General features: G+C 27.0%; 1 protein-coding gene across 1 annotated transcript; it reads right to left on the bottom strand.

The window, feature by feature from the left end:
* Positions 1-1,769: 1,769 nt before the first annotated feature.
* Positions 1,770-12,456, bottom strand: LOC100211792 (probable phosphoglycerate kinase). Its single transcript, XM_065814680.1, has 13 exons — positions 12,345-12,456; positions 9,704-9,754; positions 8,195-8,347; positions 7,967-8,034; positions 7,808-7,884; positions 6,639-6,742; positions 4,371-4,490; positions 4,078-4,192; positions 2,746-2,925; positions 2,495-2,571; positions 2,172-2,272; positions 1,986-2,084; positions 1,770-1,904 (listed from the first exon to the last, which is right to left on the bottom strand). The coding sequence occupies exons 1-13, from the start codon at positions 12,404-12,406 to the stop codon at positions 1,861-1,863; spliced, it is 1,251 nt and encodes a 416-aa protein (XP_065670752.1). The 5' UTR covers positions 12,407-12,456; the 3' UTR covers positions 1,770-1,860.
* Between the last annotated feature and the right edge of the window lie 25 nt (positions 12,457-12,481).

Here is a 12,481-nt window from a genome sequence, read left to right as displayed (position 1 = left end):
GAATTCAAAGGACATGTTATGTTATCTTCTGCGTCAACGTAACGACACCTAATGATTTTTTTAATCTCTATCAATCGCTGGACAAAGCTCTAGTCGGTTGCAAATTTTCAGTATTTCGTTGATAAAGTGGTTTTCATAGATCTTTAAATATTAGATATTCGATTCAAGATCGATTCAAGTGAAAAATGTCATTATTTGATGGAAAAAAATTTATTTTAAAAAAGGAATGCAGATAATTTTTGCTTTACTTTAATATGCTAAAAAGGAATTTTAATGCTGATCTTCCGACTTAAATAAAACAAAATGCTGAAAATAAAAAATACCTTCGCTCTTTATGAGCATATAACTGAAATAGGACATCCAAAAAACACCCCAAAAAACTCATCTTGATGAACAAGGCTATAGCGTAGGGAAACAATTTTTGGCAAAACAAAAAAAATGCAAAATTTATTTTTGGAACTGGAAAGTTGAAGTTATTTTATCAACTTTGTTTATCTTGGTAACTAAGTATTCAAAAGTTCGCTCGGACACAGTAATGATTGAGAGGTTTCAAATCCGCTTTTGACAGTAAAGCGCTCAACTTGATTCTCCTTGAACCTACAATGAAGGGTTCGTACTACGGAGGGAAATTAAAGAGAAGTGTATTGTTAAATTATAATAATTCAAATGACACAATTTACTTTCATTGAATTTTACGACGATAGATGATAAAATAAATATTATATCAGAATTATAAATTTAGTAATAATAAATTTAGTAATTATACAGAACATCTTCGATAGATTTTTTAGGATAAGAAATTAGCAATAAGAAATTAACTTCAAACATTTGATCACTAAAATTTACAATTGGAAAATGAAGTTTTTAAGTAGATGTTCCTAACACATCGCGGACCTCATGTAATTGCTTAGAGTATTCCTGAAAAAAAAAACCAAGAGAAAATTAAAAATAAAAGCCACTGTGAAAAGGTTGTGAAAGATTTCACACATTTCTACCTGAAATTGTTGAATGTCCATTACAACGCTTCGATTAAAGATTTTCTCATTTGTATCTTGAAGCGTAAAAATCAAAGTGACAAAAGGCGTGTCAAGATTCTTACAATGATTCGATGAAATTGTCGTACTTAATTTCCAATCCATTTTTAACAACTGAGTTCTTCTTACCTCGTTAGTGGAAACCATTTCTCTATATTGCTTTTTAATAAAAAACATTGTTATACAAAAAAAAACTAAAATAATGTTTTTATGAAAAGAGATAACTGGTTTGCTACTCAATATCTGTAACAAATTTTACATAAGAATAAAATAAATAGCACCTTATTTTAAAAAAACTTTATTTAGAAGTAATTTAATTTTTAAAAGTAAAGCATTGAAAAGCTATAAGGTTATAAGGAGCTTGATATTTATCAAAACCATAATATCTCCTCTGCTCTCATAGACTAAACAAAACACAGACTTCAAACAACAAATGTTTTAGAACTGATAAAAAATAAAACTTGATGCTCTTCCAGATTAGTTAGCAACCCTGAGTAAAACAAGAAAACACTGTTGTTTTATATAACCAAAAACAAAAGAAAATACGATCGCAAAAGATTAATATGACAAATATCACGATTATTGACGGCAACTGACGGCAACATGGCACTGGAATAAATAAATTGCCAGCTATAAAAGAACCGTAATCCATGATCATAACAGTTGCCAAAAAAAACAAACTTTTTTTTTAGAAATTTGTAACTCAATAAAAGTAATAAATAAGACACATGACAATATATAACCATATCAAGTACTAATCACATATTAAACACAAAAATTGATTCTTATAATAGAAAAAACTTGATCATTTTTTAAGTTAAAACTTCTATATAGATTCCGATAGAAAAGCAACACCAGGTAATTCTTTGCCTAAAAAGTAAAAATTTTTTTTACCTGTAATAAAAATATTAAACAGAAACGCAAAACAATTTCAAATGTTAACTATTTTACCTTCTAATAGTTCAATACTCGCTCCGCCGCCAGTGCTCACGTGACTAAATTCAGAAGATCTGCCAAACTTTTCAGCTGCTGTAGCAGTATCCCCACCTCCTAAAAACAAAAACTAAATATTATCATCATTATTGTAATAAAAACCGTTAAAAAAAAGAAAAAAATGATGGTAAAAATATCTCGTACCTACAACAGTGGTCACACCTCTAGCAGTAGATTCGCATACTTTGTCCATTATTTTCTTTGTTCCTTCTGCAAATTTAGGCATTTCAAAGACACCAACAGGTCTGAAATGTAAAAAATAAAATCAAATTTAATAAATTTGGTATATAATAATATACAATATAAAAAATTCACTAATAAAAAATTAGGATGACGGAAATTTAAAAATGTTTAAAGTTTTTTTGATTTACTTAATTTATCTTATTTATTCTAAATTATTTTATATTTTTTACTTTTAAAATTATTTAATATATTGAAACAAAAACTCATATATAATTATGAAATACCCATTCCAAAAAATCAATTTTGCCTTCTCAATTACATCAGTAAAAATTTCAATAGATTTTGAACCAATATCTAACCCCTAAAATAAAACTTTTTTAAAAATTGATGATTTGTTTAGTACTAAAATACTTTAAATAAATTCATAGTAACATTGTAACAAAATAGAGAAAGATATACAACATACAAAATAAACCAAAAATACCATAATAAAATAAATAAAAAAGACCATATATGCAAAAAAATTTAAAATTACCATATATCCAGCAGGAATACCTTCTTCAATTGTTGCTGTACAAACCTCTGCATCATTAGAAAACTTAGATCCACAAATAAAGTCAACAGGTAAATGGATGGATACCCCTTTCTTTTTTGCAGCTTCCATTAACTCATTGATAATTTTAGCGCCTTCATCATCATATAAAGAAGATCCTATCTATTAATAAAAATGCAAAATAAATACATTAGTAGCAAGCATCGACTTCTTGATTTCTCTATAATTACAACTAATAAAAGAAAGTGAAAACTTTCCTTTATTTATTATTGAAGAAATTTGTTTCTTAATTTAATCTTTCTTAAAGATCTAAAAAATATTAATCTTTCTTAAAGTTCAACATAACTTTTTAATCTTCATTGTGCAAAAAATAAATAAAAAATTTGTTAGATAGTTTTAACTAATAATTAAAAGGGTGTTGAAATAACTAACAATTAAAAGGGTGTTGAATTTCACCATGCTCAACTAATATATCAATTTTCTTCTTAATATGATAGATAAAAAAAAAAATTTTCTTAGCATTTTTAATTTGTAAAGATTTTAATTGTTAAACATTTGTTTAACATGTTAACGTTTAAACATGTTAACGTTTAAACACGTTAACGTTTAAACACGTTAACGTTTAAACACGTTAACGTTTAAACAAGTTAACATTTAAACACGTTAACGTTTAAACACGTTAACGTTTAAACACGTTAACGTTTAAACACGTTAACGTTTAAACACGTTAACGTTTAAACACGTTAACGTTTAAACACGTTAACGTTTAAACACGTTAACGTTTAAACACGTTAACGTTTAAACACGTTAACGTTTAAACACGTTAACGTTTAAACACGTTAACGTTTAAACACGTTAACGTTTAAACACGTTAACGTTTAAACACGTTAACGTTTAAACACGTTAACGTTTAAACACGTTAACGTTTAAACACGTTAACGTTTAAACACGTTAACGTTTAAACATGTGAATTGTTAATCAAACAATTCAACATTTATTCGAAAAATAGCTAACATATTTTTCTAACTTTTTAGCACAATAAACCGAAATTATTTGTTCCAACCACTTTTTATATTCAATTTTTACATTTCATACATCCAATTGATATCTAAGAAAAAAGTTCTTTAAATTGTCTTGAACAGCTATAAAAAGTTATTGGTCAATAATTTATTGTAATTCAAATGTAACCCATCTAAGAGGAAAGAAAATCGCAACTAGGTTACATTAATTTAATTTCCTACAGTTATATTTTCTATATCATGTTTTATAACAACATTTAAAATTAAAATAATATTATTAAATGCTTAACATTACCTCCATATTATGCAATACTTTAAGAAAAGTGAAGGCCATTCCTCCACCAATAATCAAGGCATTAACTTGATCCATTAAATTATAAATTAATTTAATTTTGTCTGCAACTTTAGCACTAAATTTTAATGTATAAAACCCAAAATAATATTTTTAAAATGTACTCTGAAAATTTTAATAAAATTACTCTTATAATTTAATTCTAAAAGTTTTTAATTATAGCAACAAAAACAAAATTCTGAAATCATATTAAATTACTGTTAAAACCTACTTAATAAAAAGTTTCAATAACTTACCCGCCAAGTATTGCTAGGAACGGACGTTCAGGTTCCTCTAACACTTTTGAAAAATAAACCAACTCTTTTTCCATCAAAAATCCAGCAACTTTTTTCTCAAAGTGTAAACCTGCCATTGAACTGAATGAAAAAAAAAGGCATTAGATTTAAAGAAACTTGATGCACATTGATTTGTTGATGAAATAAAACAGTGTTGATATGTACATAAGGGCACTTGACTACGTTTTTGGTGTTTATTTTGGAGAGCTTATTCTTGATATCAAAGCAAGAACTCTTTTTTTTTATTGTACCAACTATATTTTAACCCTATGAATGCTAAACATGAACCTAGACAAAAAAATATCTGCATAAAAAACCAAGTTGGGCATGGTACGAACATGAACTTAGTTTAACTAAGTACCTCTTACATACTAACGGGTGATGCGGAAGTTATCGGACAAATCCTAATTTCATTATTTGAGCATAATAATTAGTTTTTGTGGTTTTATGCGTAGGCATAAACATTCTACAAAATATAAACTTTATTATTTGAAACACAATTATTTAAAATGAGGTTAAATGCAGCTGAACGAGAGTCTTTTCGAAAGCGACTAAAAATGTTTTTTGTAAATAAACCTAATATAAAAAATAAATAAATTGTAAATCATTTTGAAAGGAAGGATTTGCTCGAAATTCAATATATGATAACCTAAAAAGACTTGAAACTGTTCAATCATTTTCTGATAGAAAGCACCCTGGTCATTCGACATCCTGGACTAGAGAAAAGAAAGCCGAATTAACGAGACTTGTCAACAATCGAAAAGAGGTCAGTCAGAAAAAAAATAGGTATTAAATTCAGTGTAAATCAATCGACAATTGGTCGTCAGTTAAAAAAAATAAATATTAAATATAGAAAACGTGAAAAGACTCAACCAACTCTATAACACAAAATCGCTTCTAGTCATCGATGACAAAAAATACTTTTGTTTTGCAGGGGACAACATGCCTGGAAATTCTGGATACTACACAAACAACAAAAAGACATGCCCAGAAAAGTGTTCGTTTTATAGGAAAAGAGAAATTTCCAAAAAAGTTATTAATGTGGATAGCCATATCTGACCGTGGTATGTCCGAGCCATTTTTTCGCACTTCCAAGGCTGTAGCAATCAATTTATCAATCTATATTATTGAATGTTTGGAAAAACGACTTCTTCCATTTATTCACAAGTATCATGGAGACTTTAACTATTTATTTTGGCCAGATTTAGCAAGTTCTCATTATTCTAAAGATTCTCTAAATTGGATGGACCAATATGTCTATTACGTTGATAAAGAATCCAATCCCCTAAATGTGCCTCAAGCACGACCAATTGAAAATTTTTGGTGACATTTGGCACAGAAGGTTTACGAGGGAGATTGGCAAGCTTCAACAGAGCAAGTTTAGATTGATCGCATTAAACTAAAACTACAAGAAATTGATTTAAACTTTTTACAGTGGCATATGAAAGGCGTCAGACCAAAGTTGAGATCAATTGCAGATGGTGGTGTTTTTTCACATAAAAAATATATTTTTATTAAAAGATAAATGCTTTATTTAAAAAAAATATAATAGTAGTTTGTTTTTTTATTTATAAATAAGTTATTGACGTTTTTATTTTGTCCGATAACTTCCGCATCACCCATTATCATGCCATGTTAAAGGTATTAACTTATGGATTTTTCAAACCATGTTTAGGTGTCTACATAACTATTATTTCAGCAGTGATTTCTACTCCTTTATGTTTAATTATTAAGCATAAAAAAGAAGAAAACTTAGGAAAGCCTTTAATTTTATAAAGAACTTATTCCTATTAATTTTTATGATTTTGAAATTTTTACGTTATCCTTATTTTACTGAACATTAGTTAAGCTTTCAAGCCTATGTTTTTACAGATCTAGTTTTTTTTGCTTGTTTTTGCTTTAGATTGCATAGAAATGATCACCTTTATTTGTTGTATAAATATAAATATCTTCATATAAATATAGTTTGTTAGGAGACAACGAGGTGTCAGTTTTATCTCAAAAACATTTTACCTGCATAAACAGTATCAAAAATAAAAAAGAATTATAAAAAACAATAACACCAACAAATAAGAACAGAAGAGAAAGAATAAAAACAAAAAAACAATGAAACAATATAAATTTAAAACATTGTTTAAATGCCATATTCATAAATACAAAGTTTTATTCATTGTTTTTTACAGATGTTGATTATAGTACATACATAAAAAATTAAAAAAATGAAATTACCTATCTGGTCTATGAACGGTTCCAAATGCATCACTAACATAAACATCTCCTAGTTTTGACAGAGAATCTTGGAATTTCTTAACATTGTCAGGATTAGCTTTTATCTTGAAAACAAAATATTTTTAGTAGTTTATTGTTAATAAACTACTAAATAAATATAAATATCCAAAAATAGATTTTTTCTTTAAAAAATTCTGATTCCAACAAGGCTGCAAGCAACCAAAATTAATTTACTAGAAGCAACCACTATTAAGTTGGGAATTACTAGAAAACAAAGAATAGAGTTAAAGAGCAAGGATACAAATGAAAAAAGACTTGAAAAGTTGTAGATTGTATGAGTCAAGAAAATATAGAGATGGGAGAAAGTTCTAAAAGGTTGAAGTACAGGGGAAAAAACAAGAGAAACAAAAGTTTTTAAAGACAGATACAGATAGCAGGGACAGATACAGTAAAACAACCCTCGGAATTAGGAAAATTGAGGTCGGCAATAATTTGCCGACCTCAATCTTTTAGAGGTCGGCAAAAATTATTTGATACAAAGGTCTAACCGTAAAACATAGAAACGAGGTCGGCAATTTTTTGCCGACCTCAAACACTTTCAGGTCGGCAGTTAGGTCGGCATTGCCGAATGCCGACCCTAATTCCGAGGGTTGGTAAAAGAATAAGAATTTGCTTAAAGACAAGTCAAAAGAGAATTTTGTTTGATGGAACTAGAGATAATAGCTTCTTTGAGAAGCGACCATGATAGTATTTGTAGAAGAGAGAAAGAGATGCAACTTTAAGATGATGGAAGAGAGGTTCAAGTTTGGCAGATAGAGCAGGTCCAACTACATTAACAATGTTTTTTCGGACCTTTCCTAAAAGAGAAAGAGCATCATTATAAGAACCAGCACAAATATGACAACAGTATTCCATACAAGAACAAATAAGAAATTTGTAAAGGTAGAGAATAGAATCAGGAGTAAGATAATGGCAAACACAATAAAGGAAAGCAACCTTAGCGGAGGTCAACTTATAAATTCATTGTATATATGATTTCCATAAGAGGTCAGTAGATAACGATAAGTAAACTTAAAGAAGAGAACTCAGTGAGACAGTTAATTTTTTACAAAATTCAAAAAAATAATTGACTAATATTTTTTACATAACTATTTTACTTTTTAAAGTACCTTTTTCCCATCTTTGTCAACACCTCTTCCTTCTTCCTCCACATGAAAACGAAGATTTTCCAATAATATAATTTTACCTATGAAAAAAAAAATGTTTTCAATGTCAAGATAGTAATAGATGTATTGACCCAATTGTAGTTTACATGATTATATGAAAACCTTCATTTGCAGATTGGCATGCATTTTCTACTTCTTCGCCAACACAATCAGAAAGAAATAAAACATCCCTAATAAAAAAAAAATTTACAAATAAGAAAAAAACATAAATGAAAAAATTATCCATTAATGTTTAATTGAAAATAAATGCCAAACTTATCTTTATCAGCATCAATTAAATTTTATTTCAAAATGCAAAAATCAAATTTAATATCAAAATTTTTTTTTTACCTTGAAAGCAACTTTTTTAACTCTTCTGCAATGGGTGCCAATGAAAGTGCTTTATCAACTTGACCTTCAGGGCGTCCAAGGTGACTCATCAATACAATGCACTTGGCACCTTGGTCAATACAATAGTTAATACTTGGCAATGCTGCAACAATTCTAAATGCACAAAGGTGAATACTTTACAGAATACTTTTAAGAAATTAAAATAAATTCATAACATACCTTACAAACATTGAAATCTATACATAGCAACATTAAAATGTATACATAGAAATATATACACCGCAGTATATATGGCACATAAATTCAAATACAAACATTGCAAAATTACATATAAAAAATCTGAACTTTGAGAATTAATAAGTTCTTTATAATCAAAAATAAAAAAACTGTGCACTTATTCAATTTGTAAAATATCTGGTCCACAGCTTGATTTTAAAAATATTTTGAAATTGAAATAAGTATAAACTTAAAAACTGTAAATTTTATTGATGTCGCATTTAACCTCTCTGAAAAAGAATTACAGAAAATTGTAATTGTAAACAAAAAAATGATTGCCCAATGAGTGGAAATAAGTGTTTATCAAAAAATTTGGTATATAAATGAGCTGCTTCTTCTAAGAATGTACCTGATAAACAATATATTGGCTTAACAGAGGGTGAATGGAAAAAACAATATATTGGCTTAACAGAGGGTGAATGGAAAAAACGTTTTGCCAATCCTTTAAAAAGTAAAAAGCAAAATACATACGGGAATTAATAGATAAAAAAATTAATGACTTTATTTAGAATTGGTTCATCCTTAAAAACAACACCTGTGTATAATTATATTTCCAAAAATTGCATATTATGTCTACAAAAAAAAAAATGAAATAACTCAAGAAATGCAAGAATGTTTATTAAATAAAAAATTGGAATTTATTTCTAAATGTAGAGATGAAAATAAGTTGATCTTAAAAACTATGAAAACAAGTGAACTAAAAAATAATATTAAAATATGTAAAAAAAAAAAAAAGTAGAATTCAACTATTCTAAAGAATTTTAACAATATTGCCAACATATTCCACTAATGTCTGAAATATTACAATAGTTAAACTTTGACTTCCTTTAATTTAATTTTTGGTATAAATTGAAGTTTTATTAATTTGATCATTCATTTCTGATGAATCTTTTTGATGAGTTTACATATATATATTTTATATATATAAAATATTTATACATTTTATATATATATATACATTTTTATGTAAATTATGTTAGTGTATTTTACAAACAGAGTGCTCAATGTTCTTAAAGAACAGAGCAATAATTAATTAGTAAAAAACACTTATCTAACTTTTATCTTCTAGAAGATAAAAGTTAGATAAGTGTTTTTTACTATATACATTTTTATATATATATATATATAAATCTTTATATTTTATATATATCAAATCTTTATATTTTATTGATTTATTTATTGACTTATTTTAAATTTATATCAATAATAATTATTACAATAAGTTTATCTTACCTTAAATTACTTGTAATAACACCATTTTTAATTGGCACATTGAAATCCACTCTAAATTCCAAAGACAAAAAATAAAAATTGTTTAATAAATAAAATAACTAGTAGTTGCAATCTTTTTGGCTATTACTAAACATTTTTATAAGGTGTTGGCCAACCTTTTTAAACAGTCTTATGGCTATTAATAAACATTTTTTAGGTGTTGGCCAATCTTTTTAAACAATCTTTTTGGCTTTTACTAAACATTTTTTAGGTGTTGGCCTAACTTTTTAAACAATCTTTTTGGCTATTACTAAACATTTTTATAAGGTGTTGGCCTAACTTTTTAAACAACCTTTTTGGCTATTACTAAACATTTTTATAAGGTGTTGGCCAACCTTTTTAAACAATCTTTTTGGCTTTTACTAAACATTTTTTAGGTGTTGGCCTAACTTTTTAAACAATCTTTTTGGCTATTACGAAACATTTTTTAGGTGTTGGCTAATCATTTTAAACAATCTTTTTGGCTTTTACTAAACATTTTTTAGGTGTTGGCCAATCTTAAGACACTTAGTTATATGCAATATTCTTAACTCTTTATAAAATTAAAATTGTATATTTAAAAGCAACAAGAAATTAAAAAATGTAAAGGAAAATAAATCTTCAGTACAAACCATATTGCAGCACATAATCCTAAAAGCATTGTTCTGTGCAAAATTTAAAAGCATATTGTTAACTTTGCATACATTTATACATGCATTTTTACTTAAGATAAAGTTTTTTAAATCTTTATATAATAAATTTAAATTTACGATAAAAACATTTGTGAAGAAAAATATTTTAAAATCAAATAATGAATTTGTTAATCAAAGCAATTCAAAAAATGAAAGCCGAGTAGAAAGTTTAAAATTTATTTAAATTTATGATATCTAACATGAGTTGCACTATATGCACAATAAATACATTTCCATTTGATAATGCAAAAACATTAAATTTTAAACAAATATAAGAAAAGAGATAAAAAGTTACTGATTTAGACTGCAAACAAACTTATTAAACGGTAAAAATTTTTAAAGTCTAACAAGTTGTTTTAAAGATTACTTACTTGTAATTTAATGAATTGAAAATCAAATAGTAATTTAATAGTTAAACAGTAATTCTTGATAGCAGATAAATGCTGCAATGCAATTCATTATTATTTACACATTGCTTTAGTTGTATATTTTTCAAATAAATTCACTACCAACAAGGCTGCAAGCAACCACTAATTAAGTTGGAAACAACTGAGAACAAAGAAGATAGTAAAAGAGCATGAAAGTGGTTGACAAGAAAACTTATGTTAACTTTAAAAAAAACTTATGTCAAACTTAAAAAACTATATAAGTCAGGAATACAGCTGAGAATTTTAAAGTACAGATATCCAATGAAAAAAGCAAAATAAGTAAATTTTTTTTGAGCATGAAGGAACAGTTACATTAAAAGAATGCAACTATGCTAAATGACCAGTTGCACAAGATTAAGTTTGTGTAGATGGAACAAGTAATAACAGCTTGTTTGAGCAACAACCAAGTAACAAAGTAGTATTTGTAGATTTGAGGAAGAGATACAACCTAAAGACAATGGTACAGAGGTACAAAATTTACGTAGAACTTTTGGACCTTTTTAAATACCGAGAACCTCATTAGAAAAACCGGCCCAAATATGACAACACTATTTCATACAGGGGCCAAAAGAAGTTTGTAGAGGTAAAATGAGATCAGGAGTAACCTCAGCAGATGCTAACTTAGCAATGGATTTTTTATATATAATTTTGATGAGAGGTCAATAGTGAATGATAATACAAGAAAACATAAAGTAAAAGACTCAGTAAGAGTGTTGCCATTTATTGATATAGGAATGTCAATATTATTACAAAAATTATCAGCAGGAAACGACTGAATTTTGTTTTGATTAAATTCACAACTTGTCACTTCAAACTGTCACAGAAAAGATCAGATTCAAGATCATCAACCTATTCTAAACAATCAAAAAGATATTTTGTCAAGACTGGAGTATATAGTTTGTGTCAATAACAAATAGAACCACTTTAGATGTAAGATCATTAGAAAGACTCTTAATATAGATGAAAAAAAATACAGGACCAAGGATAGAACCTTGTGGTCCTTCAGAAGTTAATAGAAATGAAGATGAGTGTTGTCCTTCAAATGCGTTTTAGTACTGTGGAAAGAAACAATTTAGTACTGTGGAAAGAAACAATTTAATGATTTTTAAAACTTTTCCAGATATATGACGAGAGCTTATGGAGAAGTCAAACACGTCAGATTTTATCAAAACCTTTTCATCATTCAAGAGCAATAACCTTTTTGATTAAACCATATAGTATTTGAATAATAATAACAAAACTAATTAAAAAATAAGCATCAACAAATTTCACATTTTGATTACACTTTGAAATATAATTTTTGTATCAAATTATTTTTCCTGTCAGAACATATTTTGAATTAATTGAGTACATTATTTCAACTAAAAAAACTTATTTTTAGTAACTTTTATTTAATATACTAGCAAATATGATAAACAGCTGTAGCTACTCTTTTTCAGATTCTTTGTAAACTATTTATATAATCAATTTGCCATGTACCTTTTTAATAATCAAAAAACACACCTCATCAAAACTCTTTTATCTTTAACATCCAACTGTTTCAATCCAGCTTTTTTTAAAGTCATCTTTTAAAATTTTATATTTAAAATAAGTACCTGAAAAATAAATAAACCTTGATTTTTCCATATGAATATATATTA

Source organism: Hydra vulgaris, chromosome 12 (genome assembly GCF_038396675.1).
Source record: "Hydra vulgaris chromosome 12, alternate assembly HydraT2T_AEP".
Taxonomy (NCBI): Eukaryota; Metazoa; Cnidaria; class Hydrozoa; order Anthoathecata; family Hydridae; genus Hydra; species Hydra vulgaris.
Note: the sequence above shows the minus strand (reverse complement) of the source record. Positions and strands in the feature narration are given on the sequence as shown.